We start from the raw sequence: 22102 nt of genomic DNA, 5'->3' as shown, positions 1-22102 counted from the left end.
GATGAGATTAAGAATTGAAAAAGATATTTGCTACATTTTGCTAAAGTGATTTTAAAGAAAGAAAATAAGATTATTGTTCTTTAATCAAGAAGAAAATATGGTTAAAAAGAAAAAAATATATTTATGTGAAAAAGAATATTTTTATCTTACTATAAGAGTATTTTTGGATCAAAATATTAATTGTAAATTATTTTTAAATTAAAATATTAATAATAAAAACTTTTTTTGATAAATTATAAACGAAGGACTTTTTATTCTTTTAAGTAAGGACATTTTTTATCCTTTTTCTTTTTGGAAAAACAGATAATAAAGAGAGAGAAATAGAAGAATTTGTCATCACATACTTAAAAACTAACTCAAAACATCCTGCTTACACTTTACTTTTATGTCAGTTTGTACTATATTTACTATCGTCGATAAAATAAAATAATATTATCGATATCATATTATATGTCTGAATTAAAAATATCACTTATTTTGAAATAGTAAGTTCGGAAGCTGAAATTGATGTGCTTGTTTAGTGGTCCATTAATTTTGATACATTACATTTCCAAATATACCCCTGGTGTATGAGTATTATTACTTTTGAATCCTTTTGGGTTGTCATAAGTTCAAGTCCACGTGTCCAGGGATAAGAACTCTTCCATTTATTTTTTCTCTTTCTTCATTCTGTACAGTAAAAGAAGCTGAGAAAAAGAAGAAGAAACAGAGTCATCAAAATTTGGGGAAAATTCTTACAAGAGAATCGAATAGATTTTGATTTGAGGAAAAAAAGGGGTGGTGTTGAAGTGGATTTGTGATGGTAAGGAGTGTTTGGTTGTGAGTAAAATTCGTTTTTTTTTGGGTTTTGGGTGGTTGGAGAAAAGAGCGAAAGAGAAGGAAAATTGCAGGTATGAATAGAGGAGGAATTGGAATTGGAGGGCCAATGCGAAAGTCTTTTAAGGACTCTCTTAAAGTTCTTGAAGCTGATATTCAGCATGCTAATACTCTGTGAGTCAAACTTCTTCTTCATCATCATCAACATCCTTGGAAAAAAAAAACAGAACTTTTTTGTTGCTCTTGTTTATCAGTTATGCTTGGGGATGAATCTTTATTGTTGTTTTCTGGAGTTTTACTGTATTTCCGTAAGACCCTTTTTGTTTTTTCTTTTCCTTTTTCCATGATTTTATGGCTTCAGAGTCTTAACCATTTCAAATTTCAAGTATGCTCTTGTTTCTGGTATTTTGGTTCAGAGGTGATTTTTTTCTCTTTGATTCCTGGTCTATTTTGTTTTGAATGATTTTTATGATATGGGTTTTTATTTCTTGCTAAAAAGTTTGAAATTTTTTCTCTGATTTTTCTGTTTCTTGATTTTCATCTCTAACATTCTATAAGTTCTTTTTTTCTACTGTTCTTTATGCAAATTGAAATTTTTGTGGTTAGATTTGCTAAGATTTGGTGGCAGTGGTGACAGTTTTCGCCTTCCTCTTTTTGTTTTTTCTGTGTTTAAAATTGTGGTGCTTTTGAATAAGGTTGTTATCAATCAGTGTTTGTTTTGAGTTCACTTCTTTGATTGCTTCAAAAGGAGATAAAGTTATCATTTTCAAGGCTAATCTGATGCTTAGCTTGTAAAAAGCGTCTAAACTCTAATATTATGATTAATAAATAACCTTTTTTTATGATTCCAAGGCATACCTTCATCCTGACTATATCCATTTTAGGTACTTACTGTAGGGTTAGTCGGCTAGTTTTCCGCACCTTTTTTGTGGGTGGGTTGTGTGGGAGTGGGGTAGAGGTGCTTATTTTTTGTAATGGTGTCCCTTCCTTGAATTTCAATTTGTTGCAATGTGGTTACATGGCTGAACAATAATAAGAGGAAGTTAATTGTTGCATTGTCCCTGTATTCCTTGTTTCTACCGTTCCATTTTTCTTTTCCCACTTCCCTCCTTTATTAGTGGCTTTTGCAATTCGGTTAGGATGGTTTGATGAACTTTTCTTTGTTCTGTATGGTGAATATGTTTGTCTGGACCTGGTAATTCAGTGGTTAGTTCTTCCTTGATAGTTCTGTCATTTGGAATGTGATTGTTGGAATTTGGGGTGCAGGGCATCTGACTTTCCCCGAGAGTACGATGGAGCCTGCCTACAGATGAGAATGTCCTACAGTCCAGCAGCGCACCTGTTCCTTTTCTTAGTCCAGTGGACTGATTGCCACCTTGCTGGTGCACTTGGATTGTTGAGAATTCTTATTTACAAGGTATGGATGTTCATGTTCATGCATTGCTAATTCCCTCTATCTCAAGCTTTTTTTCATGTTGCAATAATGTGGTGTTGAACTGGATTTTTCTTTGGGCTCTAGGTTTATGTTGATGGCACCACAACCATGTCAGTTCATGAAAGGAAAGCAAGCATTAGGGAGTTCTATGGTGATTTTCTACATTTTCCTTCATTTTCTCATTCATGTGAACTGTTAAGATTAATCAGCTATACTGAATAATGGTTGCTATTCATCATTAATATTGTGCAGCTGTTATTTATCCCTCCTTACTTCAACTTGAAAGAGGTGTTACGGATTCAGAAGACAAAAAGCAAAAAGCAGTTTGCCAGGAGAGGTACAGGAGAAGAGATGATGAGGATTACAGACAATCTTCTGACTCGGACATTGAGAGGGAAGAGGAATGTGGAATCTGCATGGAAATGAACAGCAAAATTGTCCTTCCCAAATGCAATCACGCCCTGTGTTTGAAATGCTATCGTGAATGGTATGTTTAATTTTGCAGTTTGTCTGAGATAGAAGATGTGTGTTAAGTTTAACTACTATATTCAGATCTCTATCATCCCACGCCAACTCCACATTTCCTTTCCACTCTTTCTAACCCCCTTCATACACTTGAATGTTCACAGAACAGCTGTCGAGTGCTTCCTGGTGTGAGGTTCTGTGGGTGGTCCCTCTATTAGGTAGTCTAGCTCTATTTATCAGGTCAGCTATTTAAAAACGTCTAGGGCAGGAACAAGTTAATAGCTAGGTCTGGGTTGTTACAGGGTAGGTCAGTATTTACTTTCTTGTGTGCATGTTAGCCACATAACTTAATGATACAAAACTCTTTTTAGTAAGCTGGACCTTTTGTACCTTAGTTTTTGAAATTCATTATAGAGATGACTTGCTTAGGAAAATGGCTGCATCTGTATCTCCCCTTCCTTTTGTAGTTGGCAGTTTAATAAACTGTGATAAATGCTTCAGATAGTGTCAGTTTCCCTGTGTCACGGTATAGTTAAGCAGAACATGGTAAAAGGGAGCTACTTCAAGTGATATAGCTATATAGCTTAGGCTTGTCTGCTGTGTGTGCTTTTACATTCTTCTTTATTTATTTCGTGTCTTTTACGATGCTGTGCGCATGTGCAGGAGAAGTGCACTGTCCTAAATTGTTACTGTTATTTCATTTTATTGAGTGAGTATTATCAGTGTTAAGCTCTATATAAAGCTAGCAGTCATCTTAATACTCTGTATTTAGGAAACATGTTACAGCCAGAGCCCAGAGTGTGATTTTCCTGCTAATCAGTAACTCTGAATTGTCTGAGAAGCTGGAGTGCATCTCTGCTCTTTTCATCACCGTAGTACCGGGTTTCAGTGTCATCGTTTGAACATACTGATCCGGGATGTTTTAGGAGGATTTCCCTCTGCACGCGGGTGCATGGAGAACATCACTAATAAATAGTCATATGATAAGTTGGTGAATTAATTGCGAAGAGGCAGACCTCCACCTCCTAACTAGCCTGCCAAGTTTTTTTGCGTGATTTTGTACAATATAGAGATCCTGCAGGCACATAGATTTGCTGCTATTCTGCAGATTGTAGGGGCTATTCACACAAACGTTGCAGCTAGGACTAATTTCTTAGTCCATGTTAATGTGCTTTGTCCATTTAACCGCATTTGGAGTTGTCAATAATATTAGGTAAAGATATCTCTACCGTCCTAGGTTGCTGCCTTTCCATGGGGGGGATGTTTCTTAGGAGAAGATAAGATAACAGGATCCCCATGGTCCTCTAAAGCATTAGAGGAGGCATAAAGTTGCTGCAGTTGCCTCTCCATTTGGGGTGAAGTAAATTGGTTCCTGCTATATCTTATTCAGCTTAATGAAATGAAATGGGGTAGTACTATATTCTGGAACCAAATTGATGGAATTGCGTCTTACAACCTTTAGCAGCCCTGTGCACATAGCATCTTTCGTTAGCAGGGTACGGGGAATGCCACACTTCCAAGGGGTGTTATGTTGACAACCTATTATAATGGACACATTAGTGGCTGCTTCCACGCCTCAAAGTGTGACCTATAAATCACATGGGAGAACTTTACCGTTTTGTCTTACAACCTAATGGAAAATTATTAAGAGGGACGAAAGGGAAAAGCACTGTGGCGCATTTCTGCATTCTGAGTATGTTCAATTGATTATAAGCTGTAGCAATCTCCTAAATAGGGAGTATTCGAAATTATCAAGTTCCTGTGGCAAGCGATATATGGAATTTAGTAGTACCATCTTCTTGTTAAGGGCCACTTTGGGGAGAATAGCAGCTCTTAGTGATGGTCAAATACTTTCTTTTTTTGGGTCAGTATTGCACTCGTTTCTACTAGGGCGTCATACTTTATTACTCTGCCAAATATGTATATTCAGCATTATGTCTCCTTTCTGTACAGCTAATTTTGCTCGTACAACTACTCACACTGAGAGTTATCTCATACAATGCATTGCAGGCGTTCAAGGTCACAATCCTGCCCTTTTTGCCGCGATAGCCTTAAAAGGGTAAACTCCAGTGATCTGTGGGTATACATGGACAACAAAGACATCGTGGACATGTCAACGATAACAAGGGAGAATCTGAGGCGGCTATTCATGTTTATAGATAAGCTACCCTTGATCGTGCCAGATAATGTTTTTGATCACTATGATACTCATATAAGGTAGATGATCAATGCTTTCATTGGGGGATTGAATCATACTAAAGATGAAGTAATTGGTCTCGCTAGATTTAGAAATGCAGGTGGATTACTTTATCACCTTCCTGATTTAGAAGAACCCGACCGAGTCATTGTGGTGCAGGGGTTGAAGCTAAGTTAGATAAGATTAGCCAAAAAAAAAATGGAGGTTTTTAATTGTATCTCCTAATTTGTACATGCCTGTACAGTTTCAGTTTTACTTCTTGAAAACACAATTGTTGTTTGTTTTCTAATCTTCAAGTATGCCATGAATACCAGCATTTGAGCTTTCTCAAGTGCAGAGTTGTATGGTTGCTATTTATAAGAATGTATAATATATGATGTATTTAGTTTCCAATCTGTAATTTTCCCTTTTTCTGCAAAGCATTTGAAGTAAGATAGTGCTGTTAAATTTTTACCAAGGATAAGAAATGGTTCAGAAAATGAAAATGTTCGCAAAGGATTTTCAGTAGGGGAGTTTAATATATGAAGAAGTCGAAAGAAGTTCAACATGCATAAACAATGTAATTTAATTGTTCATTGTAATAAACAAAAATGATACCACTCAAAACATAAAAGTTGCAAAACTCACTATCTTAATTATACATAAAATGGTCTCATCTGTTTCTGATTAAAAAAGCTCATTCTTAAGCAATTGGAGAAGCTACATAGCATATTTTTCCATAAAGGATAACTTCATTCACTTCAACTTCTTCAGACTTGAATAACATATAAGCCAAAAAGAGAGGTTTCTTAGTTTTACAAAGAGGATCAAACCATTTTGTCTTCCAAAACTCAAACATTTTTGTAGGCAGAATGTGGTTCAATATGAACTGGTTCACCAATAACATATGGATACAGAGGATTTGGAGGCAGTTGCGGAGGGCGAAGAAGTGGAGCTGATGGTTCTGCATATTCACCTTCATACTCATGACTATTTTCCTTAACATGCCCAAGAGTTCTTAGAATTGTAGCCAATAAGATACAACATCCCTGCTTATGATCATTTCTTATGCATTAAGAATCATGTAACTAATCTGAGCCAAGTAAAACATACTGAAATTCTTGAAGGTGGTTGCTTTTATTTCTTACCTGTGTTAGAACACAAAGCAGGGTAATCCATTGGCAGACATCGCTATTCGAGTCCACAAAATCCTTGAAATCATCAAACCTTCCTGATGGATCTTCAGGCAAATCCTGATTCAGGTAAAACACAGTGAGAACATTGGAGAGAAGCAAATTGTCCAAGCTTTGGCAGGACAGAGAGTTATCCGGTACATGTGTTGGTGGTATTGTTAGATAGTCTGTAATATATAGAGGTTTTAAATTGAACAAAAACATCTGTTCGTGAAAGAACATGAAGCAATATCTCTTTAAGAAAAGTCTATTCTTTCGCGCCTCAAAAGTCATTTCTTCTTCAATTATATTTTTCCCATTTTTACAACACAAGGTTGTTTTGTTGATGTCTTGATCAATAGAATACAGAGAGATAGATTTGAATATAACAATATGATAAAAGATATCTTAGATGTAAGATGCATACCTTCTCCCAATCAGAGTTCAAGAAAACATCAGCTGTAATTGCAATCTCTGCTAAAAGAAGCACAAATATGAAGAACATATACTATAAGTATAGTTAAGGTCCATTTTTGTTTCTCTCTATGCAGTTCCATTTTTCTCCTTTGGACCAAAAATAAATTTACTCAAAGAGTATTTATATATGAGAAATATAAAGAAAAAAGGATACAAATGAGAGGCAATAGGAATTGCCAGTGTTTGCTGCAACATGACCAAGGAAAGTGATTGCACACAAAGCAGTGCCAACACCAAGAAATGCATGGATAAACCTGTCATTATTTCACCACTGTGAGTATTAGCTTCGTTGAAAAATTATACTGTATTGTAAAATAAAAAAGAAAGTTAGATACCCGAACTCACCAAGGAAACTGAGCATAATCAGGGGATGAGGGTGAGTTGGCAGCATCGCGCTGCCAAACTCTGATCATCCATACACCATAGATGAGCATGGCAATGCCCATAAATCCTATTGTTATGTTTGTGATCTTGAGGGATAATTGCAGGCAACTCTTTACAAGTTTTACCATCTTGAATTTTAAACAGGAGCTGTTTCATTCACTTAGGAGGGGAAATAGAAGAGCACTTGCTAGGTAAAATTGTTCTTATGTTTTTAAGGATGCTTGGAAGAGTGCATAAGAAAGCATATTGATGTGATTTATAACTGTTTAGATTGTTGATTTTTTTAAAGAAATAATAGTGATGGTGAAATGCCTAGATATGCAAAAGTTCCCCAGATAGGCTCAGAAGAAATTTCCAAGAAAGAGCTTATTGTTGGAGGACCTACTGAATTATGAGTTGCTTGATTTGCTTATATAAACCCAAAATGGATCTTTGTCCAAATATGTGGTCAAGGATAAGAACAATCTAATTTCAATTTTTCATGATAACAACATCCCAAGATTTTAAAGGAGAGATGTGGATGTATTATTGACAAGATGATTCTATGAAGATATTATGTTTATATCCACAACTAGTTGGAAAAGATAAAAGATCATAGTCATAGCAATACATAATATTATGTTTGTGTAAACCCAAACAGATTCACAAGGCTCTTTTAGGCTATCAATAGTTTTGATGATGATTTGTAAGTCGAAGCACAATGAATAAAATACACCCACAGCAAAATTCATGTACAAGTTAAGTTGGGAATAAATATATAGACGGACGATAACTGATGAAACCCTTCATTTAAATGAAGACAGTATGCAAAGAAGAGTTATTGCTTTTGACGACGAAGAAATTCCTTCATCTCAGCCAAAATATCAGCTTTAACAACGAGACGCATGCGCTTAGAGTCCTCCCACAGTAATCCTCCATATTCTCTGGCAAAATCACAGGCAGCCTCAAAGACATCCTAAAAGTAAGCAACCACAATCATGTTAGGCATACAAACATATTAAAAAGCGAAGTTTAGGTTGCAATGCAAATAACATGGTGCTTGATACCCACTTTAGAAGGGAATTCATCGTAGAAGTGGGCTGGCGTCATCTCAACCCGATTCAGATCAGATTCCCACAATCTAATCTGGCATGAGAAAGTGGCAGTTGAATTAGTTAGTTGGACAAGAACTTATTTTCCAATAAATCTTTTCATAAGTTATATCTCTGTCAATGGATTGTTTGAATAGATTTTGGTCCGCCATAATTGTGGGAACGTGTGACTAGTCAAGAACAAATTCTATAGGACTGTCAATTAAATGTGGTGCAATTAGAGTAATATTTGGTTTCTAAAGCTGTCTTTCAGTTTCAACGCTATGAGAGATAGTGAAGGAACCTGATCAGTAACGTTCTCCGGCACAGATGGTATCCTCTCGGCAACCCTAGGATGTGCATTCTGCTGAAGGAAAGAAACTATCTGCAATCCATGCATTCAAATCACAACAGCAGTCAAAACTTAACTACAAGCAAAAGAAATTGTAGAGTAGCTGCTCATTTGTGTTGTATAATTACATCCATACAGAATACTTCATAGTATCACTTGAAACATTTTTGACGAATCACCATATGACAGATTGTTCCTTTTTGGGGGAACCGTGACATCTAAGTCCATGTATTTTGATAACTAAGGATAGGATAACTGGAACTCGAATATAAACCACTCCAGACAACTCAAGCAACAGTTTCCATTATGTCATATTTAACTCTTTCTACTTCATACAAAATTCTGAAGTGCGGTACTGCAGTAAGAACTTTGGTACCAGAAGCACAATAGGCTCAGTAATTCCATTAATGCATTCAAGGGTGTGCTAATTTTGAAAGGTGTGTAACTACTATTAAACATGATAAGTGGATTAAAGGACCAGAAACAAAACTATAGAAGGACCTTTTCTGAGAGGAGTGCAATTAATCAACATCTATCAATTAGTCCACAATAAGTAGCTGATGAAGAATTACTAAGAACTTCCAACAAAAATGTCCCACATCATCAATATTTGTCAACGTTTTGCTTTTATACAAATATAAGCATTCCACACATCATCAAAAAAAAAAAATCTTCAACAAATATAGCAAGCACTCCACATACAGTTGCTTTCTTAGATAGTATTTTAATTAGTTGTCTCTGATACAAGACAATGCTGGTCAATAAATAAATAGCAGCTGAAACTTGCCTGCTCAGAAGTAATGCCGTTTTGAAAAGCTTTATATAAACTCTCTTTATTAATAGCACCAACAATGAGATTTGGAAGCTGGTATTCCACCCTGTATTTGCAGCTAAAATTTGTTACTTGGAAATCTAACCACAGAAGTTGATTAAAGAAATCTACTACTAGAAAATATACACTCAACAGCCAACACAGAGTATTAGGCATAACCCATGAATAATTGGACAAGTTCTTATCTCAGAAGGGGGAAGAAAGAGAGAAGCAAAAGCTCAAACAAACATCCCTAGAAGCATTCTACACTGTAAACATGTTATCCACTTTCCAATAGCTCTGCTGAAATTCTTCTGCTTATCAACTCCAAACAATCTATCCTATTTAATCCAAACTCCAAGCATCAATGATTGTGTTTACCCAGGCCAATTATGACACAGATTTGAAGAAAGTGTTCCATTCTTTTGGTGACATCTTCTGACTTCTGCATTGAGCCAGTAGGATGCACAATCTCATTCATCTTTTTTTATCCACGTAGCTAGTTCTTTCCTTTTTTTCAGCAGGAGGTGTATGTGTGTAATAATATCCAGATTGGTAGCATTTATTGCATTTGATACTCCAGAATCTAGGGAAAGCCAACTCTCTAGTATACTCCAGAATTTAGATAAGCCTTGAACTCTTGCATCACAATTGTTTAATATATTGCACATGATGTATGATGAATTTACTAAAATTTGACAGAGTCTATATGCTCTCTTTTTTACTCTGTATGGAGGTAAACATATGCAACCACCAAAATAGTACTGGAAAAACACCATCAATGCACACCTATGAGATTAAGATGCTGAATACATAGCAGAGAGCTGCATAAATGGAAGTGAAAGCAAATGAAATACTTAAGATAATAATATTGACAGAAGAACAAGATCTGCCTGATATTTCGGTCCGTATGAAGGTAAATGAAGATTCATAAGTAGGACATCCTCTCCCACCTCGCAAATGATACAAGTAATGCATTTCTTGGCAAGCACCAGACTAGTGTCAGATAAAGTTTGATGGTATTAATTCCAACAAAAAGTAGCAACAGAGTCCAGGTAATGCTATCAAGAGGAGAGTTAGCACCTGTTCTTTCCATATGATCTCTTTTCTCAACCAAACTATAAAAAAAACACAAGCAGCAGCAGCAAATCGTTTGGTACCTTGCAAAAAGGCGTAGGATCTCACAGTGCAATTTTGATGTTGAATATGCATACAGTCTGAAGTTTGTTTCAATAACGATAAAACCCTGATGAGTGTGGGTGGGAAGGCAAAGATGCATTTGCTGTCAGTAAGGTATCATTGAACTCGTTTCAAACTAAGCTATCTTTATTCTTACGGTTTTCTTATAAAGCAAGTGTATACAGAAATTTAGAATTTTATGCTTCCTGTCATCCAGATTTTTTTATTTATTTTTTTTCATGATCAAAAAAAATCTGGATGACAGGAAGCATAAAATTCAAAAATTTCTGTACACACTTGCTTTATAAGAAAACTTTAAGAATAAAGATAGAAACAAATAGATAAATTGGATTTCTGTGTAACTTGACCCAACTACTCTAGGGAACACTTGCGAGTGCAGCATACCTGTTTCCTAGTAGTTGTATCCGCTAAGCTAATTGACAGGTTGGTCGCCAGTTTGGTGGGAATAAACCAACTCTCTTTCCTTCCCTAAACAGCATCAAATGGGTAATTAAGAACATAATAAAAAAGACAAAAATCTTTCACTCTCGTGAGCTCATTGATGGGGCAACAAGGAGTATTCACCTGCTGCAGTTTGACCAATCCCAAATCTGAAAGGTCCTTAATTATACTTCTCTGGAGATCAGTTATTGTGTTTGTGTTGTATGCCTATATCAGAAGAGAATTCAACAAACATACGAAACTTGAGCATACTGAAGAAATGAAGATTACAACCGTGTGGTTGGGAAAATGGTTGAAAGACTTTGTCACAATATTTTTCAGTTTTTTCAAATATTGTTTTTTAAAGTCAAAGTACAAAACTTTCTGCAAAAACAAATTCACCACTTTTCAACCAAACATCTGAGTGCTCCAGAACTAACTAAAATTCAAGCATTTAGAGTTCAAAAGATGGTATCATTTACTACAGCTCCAGGACAAACTTAATTCAAGAAGCTCCTCTAGAACTGTCTAGCAATACCTTGCCAGTAACATGAAAGCTTAGCTCCAAAAGAAATGCAATAAGATCTGCTGAATCCACTCCTCGCTCCTGCATTAATATGAAAATACAGAGTAATCATTTAATATCATTAAATTTTCCAAAAGTTATACAAATAGAAGTCCATACTAGACAATCCAAATAATGGTCATAGGCACAATATCTTCTCAACCAAAATCTTAAATCAAAGAAAGAATATCTTCTTGATTCTTGCTTGTATTAACTAATTTAAAGAGGTAAGGAAAGAGTGCCTAAAATATGTTATCAGCAACGATAAAATCTAAGGTGGAACTAATAAGCTCAACTCAACTAGGTTCCAATCCCCAAACTAAATGGGGTTAGCTATATGATCTTGTATTAATCGCCTGTATCCATTCTGCACATTTTTTCAGTATTCAAAATAGTTTGACTATTTTTACATTGGCCACCGGTTTCCCTCAACTCTCTTCCTCTATTCAGGCTTAGGAATGCTTTCGCTTTGACGACCTTAGAGAGGCAGAGAAGGTGATATAATTATAGCAAGCTCTACAAAGGCCGAAGCTGCATCTCTGAAAATTCCTCCCCACCTATCTTCAAAGTCTATCAGAAGACTAGCCGCAAAAGTGAGGGATAAGCAAATGTCAAATGTAACTGAATTACAACACCACCCAATGAACCAATGGAGCTTGAGACACACATACACACACATGCAGGGAGAGAAGGAGGTGGTCAGCAATACCTCAGCATTTGTTATGTACTCCCTGATGATGTACCAAAGCTGTGCATTTGTGTCCATTAGCTGTAATATGCCACCAGTCAATACAATTTCCCAACAAAAAAGAACACTAATTGATTCAGATAATTCAGTAAATCGTACCAAGAACTGGAACCCACTTTCAGTCAACCTAGGAGGTTCTCTATCGTCTCTGCTTAAGAAGGCATGAACTCATGGAGATTATATCGATTATTACAAAATCATCCATACACATGAGGACAAAGAACTATACATATGTTTTGTGCGAGTAAATATATATCCATAACACTGAGGTGGACGGTACCTCTGACTTAAAAGTCCACGCTGGAAGATTTTCATCATCGAAGAGCTTATGTTTGTGGTCTTTCCAGCTTCACTGGAGCTTATAAGGTTCAGCAGAAAGCACTGGTTGCGACAGTTGCAAGTCATAAAAATAGTTGCCAAAATTATATTCAGGCTGCAGTTTGATCAAGACCGAAAGCAAAGCAGATTGTCTCACAACATATTATTACATATTCTGAACGCTCCTGGAAAATCAACGGACAAGAACTACTAACAAAATGCAAGTCATACCTCCCATTGTTCAACAGCATATGCCTCTAACTCCTCCAAGCTAGGAAGCCTCACAGTGATATTAGAAGGCATTGGTTCCCTTGGTAAGACTCCACTACAGTAATTGAAATCACATATTATATATGAAGTGTGCAATTACAAGACCAAGGTTAAGACAGATATTCAGCATCATGTAGAAGTATTACCACAACAAGTTACTGTATCAAGTATAGCATCTTATAGGTCAACTGAGGGTCAAATGTATCAGGGTCAAATTCTGAACTTGAGCCCAATTAGAAATTTAGCAAGACAAATCAAGAAGTCATATAGGATGAATAAAATGGAACATATACACAAGTGTGAATATACCTACAACAACAATAATAATAACTATGCCTCAATCGATCAATCCCAAACTAGTTGCAGTCACCTACATCAATTCTCCATATTAACTCAACTCCATTTGGGCCAAATTTATTCAAATATGCAAATGAGTAAAGAAATCGTTCCTTTGAGACGGGGATTAATAGGCCATGAATCTGGTGTCTAGACGCCAAATGTCATTGACTAGTACTTCTACTAACTGTACATGTACTTTCATTTTTAAATCACCCATCTCAGAGAGGGCTGGCCAGTAGTGATCATTAACACCTACAAAGAAAATAACATAAATAAGATAATAAAGCTTACCCATAGACTATATGCTTCTGAAGATTAAATTGAAATTTTGGGTTTAGTTGATACATGGCTTCCTTTTTCCTGAAAGAAATCAAAGAGAATGGCAACGTTCAACAATCAAAAACTGACTATAACAACATGCAAAGATATTGTGGATCAACCTGACCAGATTTCGTCATTCCAATAGTTGAGACATGATTTCTACTACCTAAAACTTCTATAATGCTTATAAAGAGCAAAACTTAAAAGGAAAAAACAAAAGAAAGATAAGCAAGCATTGACAATTCAAGATATTCCCTTTAATCATGCTTTTGCTTATTTTGACCAAAGTTCTAACTTTGCTCATGTGTATTTAAGGTGCTAAGTGAAAAACATGACAACCAGATAAAGATCAAGCCGGAAAAGTAAATACAGACCTCTATATAGCATCCGCCTCCGGTTGAGGAGGAAATTTAACAACAGGCAGTGACTTTGTATTCCATTAGAGGAAAACTACATCTTGTAAGGGTCAAAATTCATTAATAATGTACAAGCATTCTTTAATTTTGAATTGCTGAAATATGATTACTTCTGAGATTTTAAATTTAATAAGTTTATCCTCTTTTATCACATTAAAAATTAGATTTTTTGCATCTCTTTTTTGCTTATAACAGCCAAATAAAAATTTAAGTGTCAAATGTTGTTATAGGTCAGCGTTATTCAAGACAAAAAAATATAGCAGCTATCAAGAGAGAAGAATCTGCTCAATAACCTGTCAAATGTTTCTGTCATTACTCTCAGCTGTATCAATCTATCAATGGCAACTTTATGCTTTGAGAATCCATCTGGAAGCACCCACTCCTCCATCGACTTGGCTGTAATTGGTATGTCTATATACAACATTTGCAGCACATACTTCTTCGCTAAGGGAGGTAACGATCTAGCACATAATATGGCATGTTTCAAAATAGTATCACAAAGTGAATTCCCCTGATATAGCTCGAGGTGAAAACAGTGAGTGCTAAGTACTAGTGAATTAATCAATCTCTTGTTGCCATGCATACAAGAAAAAGTATACTCCAAATACTTTCTATAAAAACAGTCAAACATTAAAAATTTTGTGCTTGTGTATGTTTATACTTGTGTCAGCACAGCACTTGCTGCTGATTAACTTCATCCATCTATGACTATATCTTGAAGTTCATTTCTCCATAATAATAAGCTTAAAGACAAAGTAAACATCTTTTGCATCCAAATGTACACAGTACATATCACTATATGCTAAAATGGTGAAATTACATCCATTTTTACTTGCAGAAAGTAATCCTATAACTGGTTGTGCAGCAAGAAAAACTCTTAACATTCGATCAAATTGGGGATTTTTAGAATACCTAAGAATGGCTTCACAGATAAAGGAATTGTCGTAAAGCATGTCGAGTTTCATGACAGGCAATGAAGCCACCATGTCCATGAAATTCCTGGCGACGATCTTCACTTGCGGCATTGTTGTTACAGATCAAATAAAGGTTTTCAATACTTCAATTTCTCAATCTAGGGTTTTAGTTTTGCTGAATGATGATTCTCCCCTATTTCTGCTAATACATATACCGCCGGATTCATAAACATTACAGGAACTGTAGATTTATGTATTAAACCCCACTCGGGCGAGCAAAGGTACTTTTCTCTTGCTATTTGGGCCAAAAACTTTGAAGGCCCAATATGAATTGGACAGCATTTTTGGGTTCAACGAAATACTACTTCGTATCGAAAATTAATTTTGTTATATAGTTTCAAATTTCTCGAGTGAAACTTTATCATATTTTCATAAAAAAATTAAATTCTCGAATGCTTATGAAATTTCCAAAAGCAGAAGCTTCTCAAACCTATTGTAAGCAAGTTGTCACTTATCTCCCAGGTAGCTAATTTCTTCATTATGATTAACATTTTAAATTAAATATTTTTGATGGTATAAATTATGTAAATAATTTTCACATGATTAGTGTAGTTTATCCACCGATAAAGTATTAATTACCCGTCAATATTTTCATAAAAGATTTACTTACATAATTACGTTGTAATTTATAATTGCATAAATTTAAACTTTACGAGCAATTATGTATAGATTGTTGTATTACAAAAAGAAAAAGTTAACACTTCTATTTGCATAATGAAGTTACAACAATAATATACTCAGTATAATCCCACAAATAGTGTACGATTAGAATGGAATATACACAGACCTCAATTGTACCTTTCGAGGAATAGAGAAACTGTTTCCTATAATAGAAATCCTATCTCGTAGAATAAACTATATATATATATATATGCTATTCTTGCCCATTACAATTAGTTGCATTAAGAAAATCTTCAAGTTTACTTGTTTTTATCAGCTGGCTCCTCTTCTGCTAGAGTCTTGGAAGACCTGTTTGATTGGATTTTATTTACTTCCTCAGGAGGGATATCAAACTGCACAAGCAACACAGTAAGATAAAAATAAACACATTTGACAGCATCCAATAAAGCAAAATGGTAATAGGCTAACGTAACATCTAGAGTTAGTGAGGGTTCAGAATGAACGTGATCTTATTAATATATTATATGTTTGGGTTCAGATGAACCTGCAATAGTACTCATCATAAATACGCCTCTAAAAACAGAGTGGATCTAAGACTATGTATATAGCATGTTTTCCCTGTTTTATGTAATATACAAGAAACTGACCTTGAAACCACAGCCAGCTACACAAGCGCGATGACAATCCTGCATTGATAAAAGAACAAACACGTTGATTCGAACAGCATAGTATAAAAAGGGCAAAAGTGATAAAAATGAAGAGATGGTGTAAACCTCAGAGTGGGTAGCAGAACCAGGGGCGCGATCAATACAAGCACTCCATTGTTGATCCTTCATAACCGGACCTTTATAGCACATCTCATCGCATTGTTCCAAACCTGCACATACCTTTTCATTTCTATTCTACCTTAAATTGAATACAGATACATCGAGGTTCCAAGTTCAATTAAACGCCTAAACAACGATATGCTTTCCTATATCATTTTAAAATTTGAATGTTCCTTTGTTCTACATGATACATACATCTGCAACATAGAAACCAATAAAGTTTAGGGAACTTACATTCCTCCCATGTATCGCCGTCATCATCACACGCCTTTTTGCAAAAAACTCTCCCTACAAAAATTTTACGCATGATAATGTATAATTTACTGTTTAAAACAACAAATAAAATGCATCATTATCCATGAGTCGAAGTATAAAACAAGTCATTATTCTAACTAATTCAACATTCACGTCTCAATCCCAGACTAGTTAGGTCCAGCTATACGAAGGCCATCTTAATTCCATGATCCTACTAATTGGTTAGCGATTAATCGAATTACTTGATACTTATGAGCGATGATATTACAAGTTCAAATATTAACAGAAATATAAGACCTTTAAATTACAATTGAAAGGGGGAATTAAGAGAGTAAATTACAAGGAATTTGGGTGAGGGCTGAGAATTTATTTGTGCATTGCTTGTTACAAGGTGGTGCCCATTTCTGTGGAATCATTATTTCTCTCTAATCTTTAATTTTCGTATTTTGTTTTATCTATATCAAATTTTGCAGAATTTTATTTTTTTTTAATTATGTGGAAGATGAAGATAGTGGATTTTAATAAAATAAAAAAGAATATGCAGGAAATGGGGGGAATAATCGTTGATTCGGAAATTTAGGCGACTTTGTTGTTCTTGCTTTTGTTTTCCTGCATATTATTAGTTTTGAGTACAAATTATTTCACTATAGTTTTATATCAACTTTCACCTTCTAAATACCCCTATTTTTTAAATTTATTTTTTGATTTACTTTTTAAAAAATGTCATTTTTCTTTCTTTCTTTTTTTTTTAGTGCAATTTTATAATTTCAATTTTTTCACCATACATTTAAAATCACAATACTAAAAATTATTTTAGTACATTTTAAGTAGAATTTGATTTTATGCAGAAGCAAACTCACATGTCCTATAACTTCGAAATTTTTTTATAAAAAAAAATAAAAAAAAAAATAAAATATATATATATATATATGACACCAAATCCACAAAACAAACTTTATCTAGTATAATCATTTCATTCATATTTATACGTGCATTAGTCGTATATTAGTGGTGCATCAGTTGTCTTCAAATTATGAGTTCAGCCCTAATTATTATATTTTATTAAAATTATAAGATTAATTTTTTTTTATTTTTTAAAAGAAAAGTGCTAAATAGTTAGAAAATTAAAAATAATTATAATATTTTTTTTAGTTTTAAAGTAAATTGATATTTTTTCCATTTTTTAAAAGGTATTAAAGTTAAAAAAATGTAAAAATATTTAAAAAAATAAAATAACACAGATTGAATATCACCTTGGCTAAGTTCTGACCAAAAGAATTTTCCTTTTTAAAATTTTATGTTTCCTTTTAAAATTTTATGTCAAGTCAATACTTCCTCCGTTCCATATTATATGGACATCTTACTAACAATAATGGACTCATTTTATTCAATCACTTACTAAATTAAGAAAATATTATTTTTTTTCCTATTTTACCCTCAGGAAGAACAAAATTGAAACTGACAACTGTTTGAAATTCTGAGTGTAATGGCTCGTAGTGCTCAGCAACTTACGCATGCGTTTCAAAATCTAGCGAAGCAATCACGGAGGCCGCAACATGCATGTCCTCATCAATAATAATAAAACAAGATAAACGACAAATTATTATTTTTATTTCATATTTAAAGTCTATGTTGAAGTTTTAATTAAATTCACATAGCATATTGCAGCATTCATTTTGAGGTGCAACTCTCAATCAGATTTTTTCTATATTCAAAATTTGAACTCTAAATTTTTAATCAAAGATAAAATAATTTCACCAGAGTATCACAACTCACGTGTTATACGCTTAGGCCTTATCAATTAGTACCCATTTTTCCGGTCATAGTTGTTGTTAATTGATGTTTAGTATTAAATTTTTAAAAATAATGTGAGAAATAAATATAGAAAAAAATATTTATCTTCTTTTATTTGTTAAATATAACAAATAAAAATGAAAAACTTATTTTTTAAAATAATGAACCAATTAAAAGGAGTAGAAGGGGTATAAAAAAAAGGTAAAAATTTTACTTTTTTTTCAATCTTTTCACTCTAAAAAATCTATAAGAGTCGTGCAAATACAAATCTATTGATTCGTTAAGATCTCCATAGGTATTCGGTTTGGAATTATTAAATTTTGAATTTAATAATTCGATAATTGATAATTAGACATAGATAGTTTAATATAAATTAACGATGAATTGATAATATTACGGGGGAATTTTGATGAATTTCATTAGTTTATGTATAAACAATGCAAAATGTACTTATTTGATACGCCCTTAACAAATAATTATTTTATTATATCAATTCTAATTAATTATGAATAATTTTAAAACATTGTTTTATAAAGATAAAATAATAAGTCTGTTTAATTTTTTAAATTAAATAAAAATTATTTTATTTTTAATATAATAAACAAATAAATTAATAAAAACGACTATAATTTTCCATGTCTTATTCACCGTAAAAATGGAATCCAAAGAACCATGCAAAATACAAATCTATCCCAAATTGAAAAGATTGCCTGTGGTCCAAAAACTTTTTTGGGAAATGCATTTTTCACATTGTGAAATTTGGAAGAGGCAAACCAATAGCCTCTTTAGCCTAATTTTTAAAAGTACATTTTATCAATTAATTTTATAACTATTTTAAAATAATAATTATTGTTTGAAAAATATCTTTTTTTCTAAAAGGGTAGTTTACGAAAACCTTATGAGTTACTTAGATACACGTAAGTTTATAATATTACAAATCCTATTAAATTTTGAAGCAATCAAAGATGTCCAAATATATGTATTACAAAGTATCTGGACTCAAAATTAGATGTAATTTTCTCTAGATACACTATATCATGTATCTTAGATAAACTAACAAATCTCGCTCGCCTTCCTCCTGTATTAGTCACCCTCTCATATATATATATGATATATTAGACACATGTGAATCACACCAAATACCTAGAGGAACATGCATATAGTCTGCTTTGCAGATATATGAGATATATAAACGAATCTCATTCTCCTTTATCCTATTTGCGCTCGCCTTTCACCCTATTTCAGTATATCTAGTAATAAAAAATCTTGTATTTTAGTGTATAAAATACTCCCTCCGTCCCTATTTATTCGTCAAATATTTCCTTGTATGATTTCTTTTTTTACTTTTCATTTTTGACAAATCAAGAAGGACAAATTTTTTTTGTCAATTATAACCTCAAATTATTAACAATGATTTATATATTTTAAAAATATAGTAAGTAAATATTTTAGGAACTCCATCAATTAATTGAATTAAAATGGTAAACTCATTGTATTAATCATTATTTTCTTAATAGACATGCCAACTGACAAATAAAAATATGACAAGTAAAAATGAATGAAGAAAGTATACATTTAAGTGTATCTAATTTGAAATATGATACGAAATTATTAATTGATGATATAAATTTCAAATTATAAGAATATTCTAATTAAGTAGTTTTTCCTTATTTTAGAAAAAAAACAAAAAAAGAAAATACTAGTACTTTTTATGCTAACTAGCAATAAATGCATCATAATTCAAGATTAACCCTATATTAGGAACAAAAAAACGGTGCCCTTTCATATTCCACCTACCACAAACTTTATCGTTTGACCTTCTTCCTCCTCACAGCAAACCAAACTCCAATGATTAAATCTTCATCTTCAATCTGCTTTTTACCTGCCACTTCAAATCAACATTCTTGATTTTCATAATCAGATCCAAAATTTCATAATATTTAAATCAAAGACTGAAACTTTATTGTATCAATCTGGTTCCTTCAAATCAAGATTCTTGATTCCCACAAACATATCAAAGATTCACAATATTTGACTCCAAGACTGAAACTTTCTGGTGTAATTATCTTTTCATTGTTGAGATATTGATGTATATAACTTTGAAGGAAGCATAGTCTGTTCTTTTCAAGATTTGAAGAGTGAAAAAGAGACAGAGAATATGGGACCATCATCATCATCAGGGGTAAAGGCTAAAGTTTTAGATATTCCACTTCATGGGATTGGTTTTGAGTTTGTAGAAATCACACCCCACAAAATCACTGGTCGTCTTCCTGTGACAGATAAGTGTTGTCAGCCATTTAAGGTGCTGCACGGTGGAGTTTCAGCTTTGATGGCTGAGTCTCTGGCAAGTATGGGAGCACACATGGCTTCTGGTTTTCAGAGAGTGGCTGGAGTTCATCTAAGCATCCATCATCTCAAGAGTGCTCATTTAGGGGACCTTGTTTTTGCTGAGGCTGTTCCAATCAATATTGGCAAAAGTATTCATGTTTGGGAAGTTTGTCTTTGGAAGATTGATCCAGCTAATGAGGAAAAAAAGACTTTGTTAGCATCATCAAGAGTTACTCTTAAGGTCAACATGTCTATACCTGAAAATGCTAAAGATGCTGCTGTGAATCTCAAGAAATATGCTAAGTTATGATCATGTTTAATTGAGTTTGTTTGTAACCAAAATTGTAGAGAGTAACAAGACAATAATGCAGATTTATGCAAAACATGTTGTAAACCACTTTGCCATTTTCTGTCCTGACACTTTTTTATGAAAAAAGTACCAAAAAAGAGTGTAATCGACATTATCTGGAGTAGTTACTAATTTGTTTGATTTGTGGCTCACATTGCATTTACCCCTAATATGTTTCTTAAATTTTACTTGCACTAATCATACTACTTCAGGCTAAAAGAAGATGAGAAGCCTTATCTTGTGTGACAACACTACTGAGCGAGTTGCTTCTCTGGATGGGCAGTTGTGTGACAACTCTACAGAGTAACCTGGTTTGATCCTCAACAAAAGCACATTAAAATGTTTCCTCTATGTTTTCTGGAATAATAGCAAACTTTTAAGCATTTCTCTGTTAAGCAAGCAGGTTAATGTCGTTCACTCAGAACTAATTTTTATCTAAGCTTGTAGATTAATAGATAGCAGACAAAGTGCCCCTCTGATGAAGGCAACTCTAGCATTACACTCAGGTGACATGTAGTAAAAGATAGCAACTCTAATACTACAGTCAGGTGACATGCAGTAACAGCGATGACTGTTAAAAACCATAACGCTTCTTTACCTTCATTAACTTAGCAATAATGAGCATACCTTAAGGAATAGTTTGAGAGTGAGAGTACTGTATCATAAAGATAATGTAACTTTTATCTTGTTCCTTGAAATCACATTCATCTGAAACCAGGTATGGAGATTCCGAGGTTCATATCCTTCTCATTTAAGGCTACATATGGCAGTGATCCAACCCCATATAACCTTCAATAGCTTAGTCACTTCTTTTTTTGATAGTCCATGCACCAAACAATATTCTACAACAAATCTCTAACTACCTCAATACCATGCTACAGACTAGATCACTTTAAGTTTAAGAGTGTATCTCTGACTCTCACATACACAATTTAGCTCATGAATTACTTTGGCAAGGCTGCATGGTCAGTGGACTGATTCTTAACCCAATGCGCGATGCTTGGGTCATTACAGAGCACCTCTAGCATACAGGGGCAGATCCAGACTTTGCTCTCTTTGCCAATAGTTAGACATAAGTCTGAGAGGAACATGAGTAGATAGATATCCACTTCTGTACCCCTAAGCCAGACAATGTCGCTTTGGGTATGATCCCAATTTGTCTAATTAGAGTAAGGTTTGCCTCACCCTTAAGTCCTTGA

General features: G+C 33.8%; 5 protein-coding genes across 7 annotated transcripts; 2 read left to right on the top strand and 3 right to left on the bottom strand.

The window, feature by feature from the left end:
* The first annotated feature begins 627 nt into the window (after nucleotides 1-627).
* LOC107011064 (E3 ubiquitin-protein ligase AIRP2-like) lies at nucleotides 628-5313 on the top strand. Its single transcript, XM_015210385.2, has 5 exons — nucleotides 628-990; nucleotides 2083-2233; nucleotides 2336-2402; nucleotides 2504-2738; nucleotides 4727-5313. The coding sequence occupies exons 1-5, from the start codon at nucleotides 893-895 to the stop codon at nucleotides 4935-4937; spliced, it is 762 nt and encodes a 253-aa protein (XP_015065871.1). The 5' UTR covers nucleotides 628-892; the 3' UTR covers nucleotides 4938-5313.
* A 160-nt stretch (nucleotides 5314-5473) lies between these two features.
* Nucleotides 5474-7303, bottom strand: LOC107011065 (tetraspanin-19-like). The gene is made up of 5 exons (XM_015210387.2): nucleotides 6887-7303; nucleotides 6696-6795; nucleotides 6492-6572; nucleotides 6041-6145; nucleotides 5474-5941 (listed from the first exon to the last, which is right to left on the bottom strand). The coding sequence occupies exons 1-5, from the start codon at nucleotides 7051-7053 to the stop codon at nucleotides 5744-5746; spliced, it is 651 nt and encodes a 216-aa protein (XP_015065873.1). The 5' UTR covers nucleotides 7054-7303; the 3' UTR covers nucleotides 5474-5743.
* A 162-nt stretch (nucleotides 7304-7465) lies between these two features.
* On the bottom strand, nucleotides 7466-14914 carry LOC107011063 (general transcription and DNA repair factor IIH subunit TFB2). Of its 3 annotated transcripts, XM_015210384.2 has the most exons (15): nucleotides 14668-14911; nucleotides 14049-14216; nucleotides 13310-13378; nucleotides 12641-12734; nucleotides 12372-12472; nucleotides 12191-12239; nucleotides 12053-12112; nucleotides 11317-11385; nucleotides 10923-11006; nucleotides 10743-10826; nucleotides 10319-10404; nucleotides 9135-9225; nucleotides 8300-8380; nucleotides 7976-8050; nucleotides 7466-7880 (listed from the first exon to the last, which is right to left on the bottom strand). In XM_015210384.2, the coding sequence occupies exons 1-15, from the start codon at nucleotides 14778-14780 to the stop codon at nucleotides 7743-7745; spliced, it is 1362 nt and encodes a 453-aa protein (XP_015065870.1). In that variant the 5' UTR covers nucleotides 14781-14911; the 3' UTR covers nucleotides 7466-7742. The 3 variants fall into 3 exon arrangements, 1 of the variants encoding a protein (XP_015065870.1); XR_003576950.1 differs by lacking the exon at nucleotides 7466-7880 and having other exon boundaries at nucleotides 7998-8050; nucleotides 10242-10404; nucleotides 14668-14913; XR_003576949.1 differs by lacking the exons at nucleotides 7466-7880; nucleotides 7976-8050; nucleotides 8300-8380 and having other exon boundaries at nucleotides 9339-10404; nucleotides 14668-14914.
* Nucleotides 14915-15388: 474 nt separating this feature from the next.
* LOC107010083 lies at nucleotides 15389-17056 on the bottom strand. The gene is made up of 5 exons (XM_015209347.2): nucleotides 16773-17056; nucleotides 16412-16465; nucleotides 16124-16227; nucleotides 15998-16036; nucleotides 15389-15742 (listed from the first exon to the last, which is right to left on the bottom strand). The coding sequence occupies exons 1-5, from the start codon at nucleotides 16846-16848 to the stop codon at nucleotides 15650-15652; spliced, it is 366 nt and encodes a 121-aa protein (XP_015064833.1). The 5' UTR covers nucleotides 16849-17056; the 3' UTR covers nucleotides 15389-15649.
* Nucleotides 17057-19972: 2916 nt separating this feature from the next.
* LOC107009148 (1,4-dihydroxy-2-naphthoyl-CoA thioesterase 1) lies at nucleotides 19973-21055 on the top strand. The gene has a single exon (XM_015208424.2). The coding sequence runs from the start codon at nucleotides 20385-20387 to the stop codon at nucleotides 20862-20864; it is 480 nt and encodes a 159-aa protein (XP_015063910.1). The 5' UTR covers nucleotides 19973-20384; the 3' UTR covers nucleotides 20865-21055.
* Nucleotides 21056-22102: the final 1047 nt, after the last annotated feature.

Source organism: Solanum pennellii, chromosome 2 (genome assembly GCF_001406875.1).
Source record: "Solanum pennellii chromosome 2, SPENNV200".
NCBI lineage: Eukaryota > Viridiplantae > Streptophyta > Magnoliopsida > Solanales > Solanaceae > Solanum > Solanum pennellii.
This window is presented reverse-complemented; position numbering and strand designations above follow the sequence as displayed.

Excerpts from the sequence above, each read along its gene's own strand:
- LOC107011064 (XM_015210385.2), top strand. The coding sequence starts at position 893 with ATGAATAGAGGAGGAATTGGAATTGGAGGGCCAATGCGAAAGTCTTTT. Across the intron at positions 2,403-2,503 it reads AAGCATTAGGGAGTTCTATG|CTGTTATTTATCCCTCCTTA; the intron begins GTGATTTTCTAC and ends AATATTGTGCAG. Across the intron at positions 2,739-4,726 it reads TTGAAATGCTATCGTGAATG|GCGTTCAAGGTCACAATCCT; the intron begins GTATGTTTAATT and ends AATGCATTGCAG.
- LOC107011065 (XM_015210387.2), bottom strand. The coding sequence starts at position 7,053 with ATGGTAAAACTTGTAAAGAGTTGCCTGCAATTATCCCTCAAGATCACA. Across the intron at positions 6,796-6,886 it reads GATTATGCTCAGTTTCCTTG|GTTTATCCATGCATTTCTTG; the intron begins GTGAGTTCGGGT and ends AAATAATGACAG. Across the intron at positions 5,942-6,040 it reads TGCTTTGTGTTCTAACACAG|GGATGTTGTATCTTATTGGC; the intron begins GTAAGAAATAAA and ends GATCATAAGCAG.
- LOC107011063 (XM_015210384.2), bottom strand. The coding sequence starts at position 14,780 with ATGCCGCAAGTGAAGATCGTCGCCAGGAATTTCATGGACATGGTGGCT. Across the intron at positions 14,217-14,667 it reads ATCTGTGAAGCCATTCTTAG|ATCGTTACCTCCCTTAGCGA; the intron begins GTATTCTAAAAA and ends ATTATGTGCTAG. Across the intron at positions 10,405-10,742 it reads ATACAACTACTAGGAAACAG|GGTTTTATCGTTATTGAAAC; the intron begins GTATGCTGCACT and ends CACACTCATCAG.
- LOC107010083 (XM_015209347.2), bottom strand. The coding sequence starts at position 16,848 with ATGATTCCACAGAAATGGGCACCACCTTGTAACAAGCAATGCACAAAT. Across the intron at positions 16,037-16,123 it reads GTTCTGCTACCCACTCTGAG|GATTGTCATCGCGCTTGTGT; the intron begins GTTTACACCATC and ends TTATCAATGCAG. Across the intron at positions 15,743-15,997 it reads TAGCTGGCTGTGGTTTCAAG|TTTGATATCCCTCCTGAGGA; the intron begins GTCAGTTTCTTG and ends TTGCTTGTGCAG.
- LOC107009148 (XM_015208424.2), top strand. The coding sequence starts at position 20,385 with ATGGGACCATCATCATCATCAGGGGTAAAGGCTAAAGTTTTAGATATT.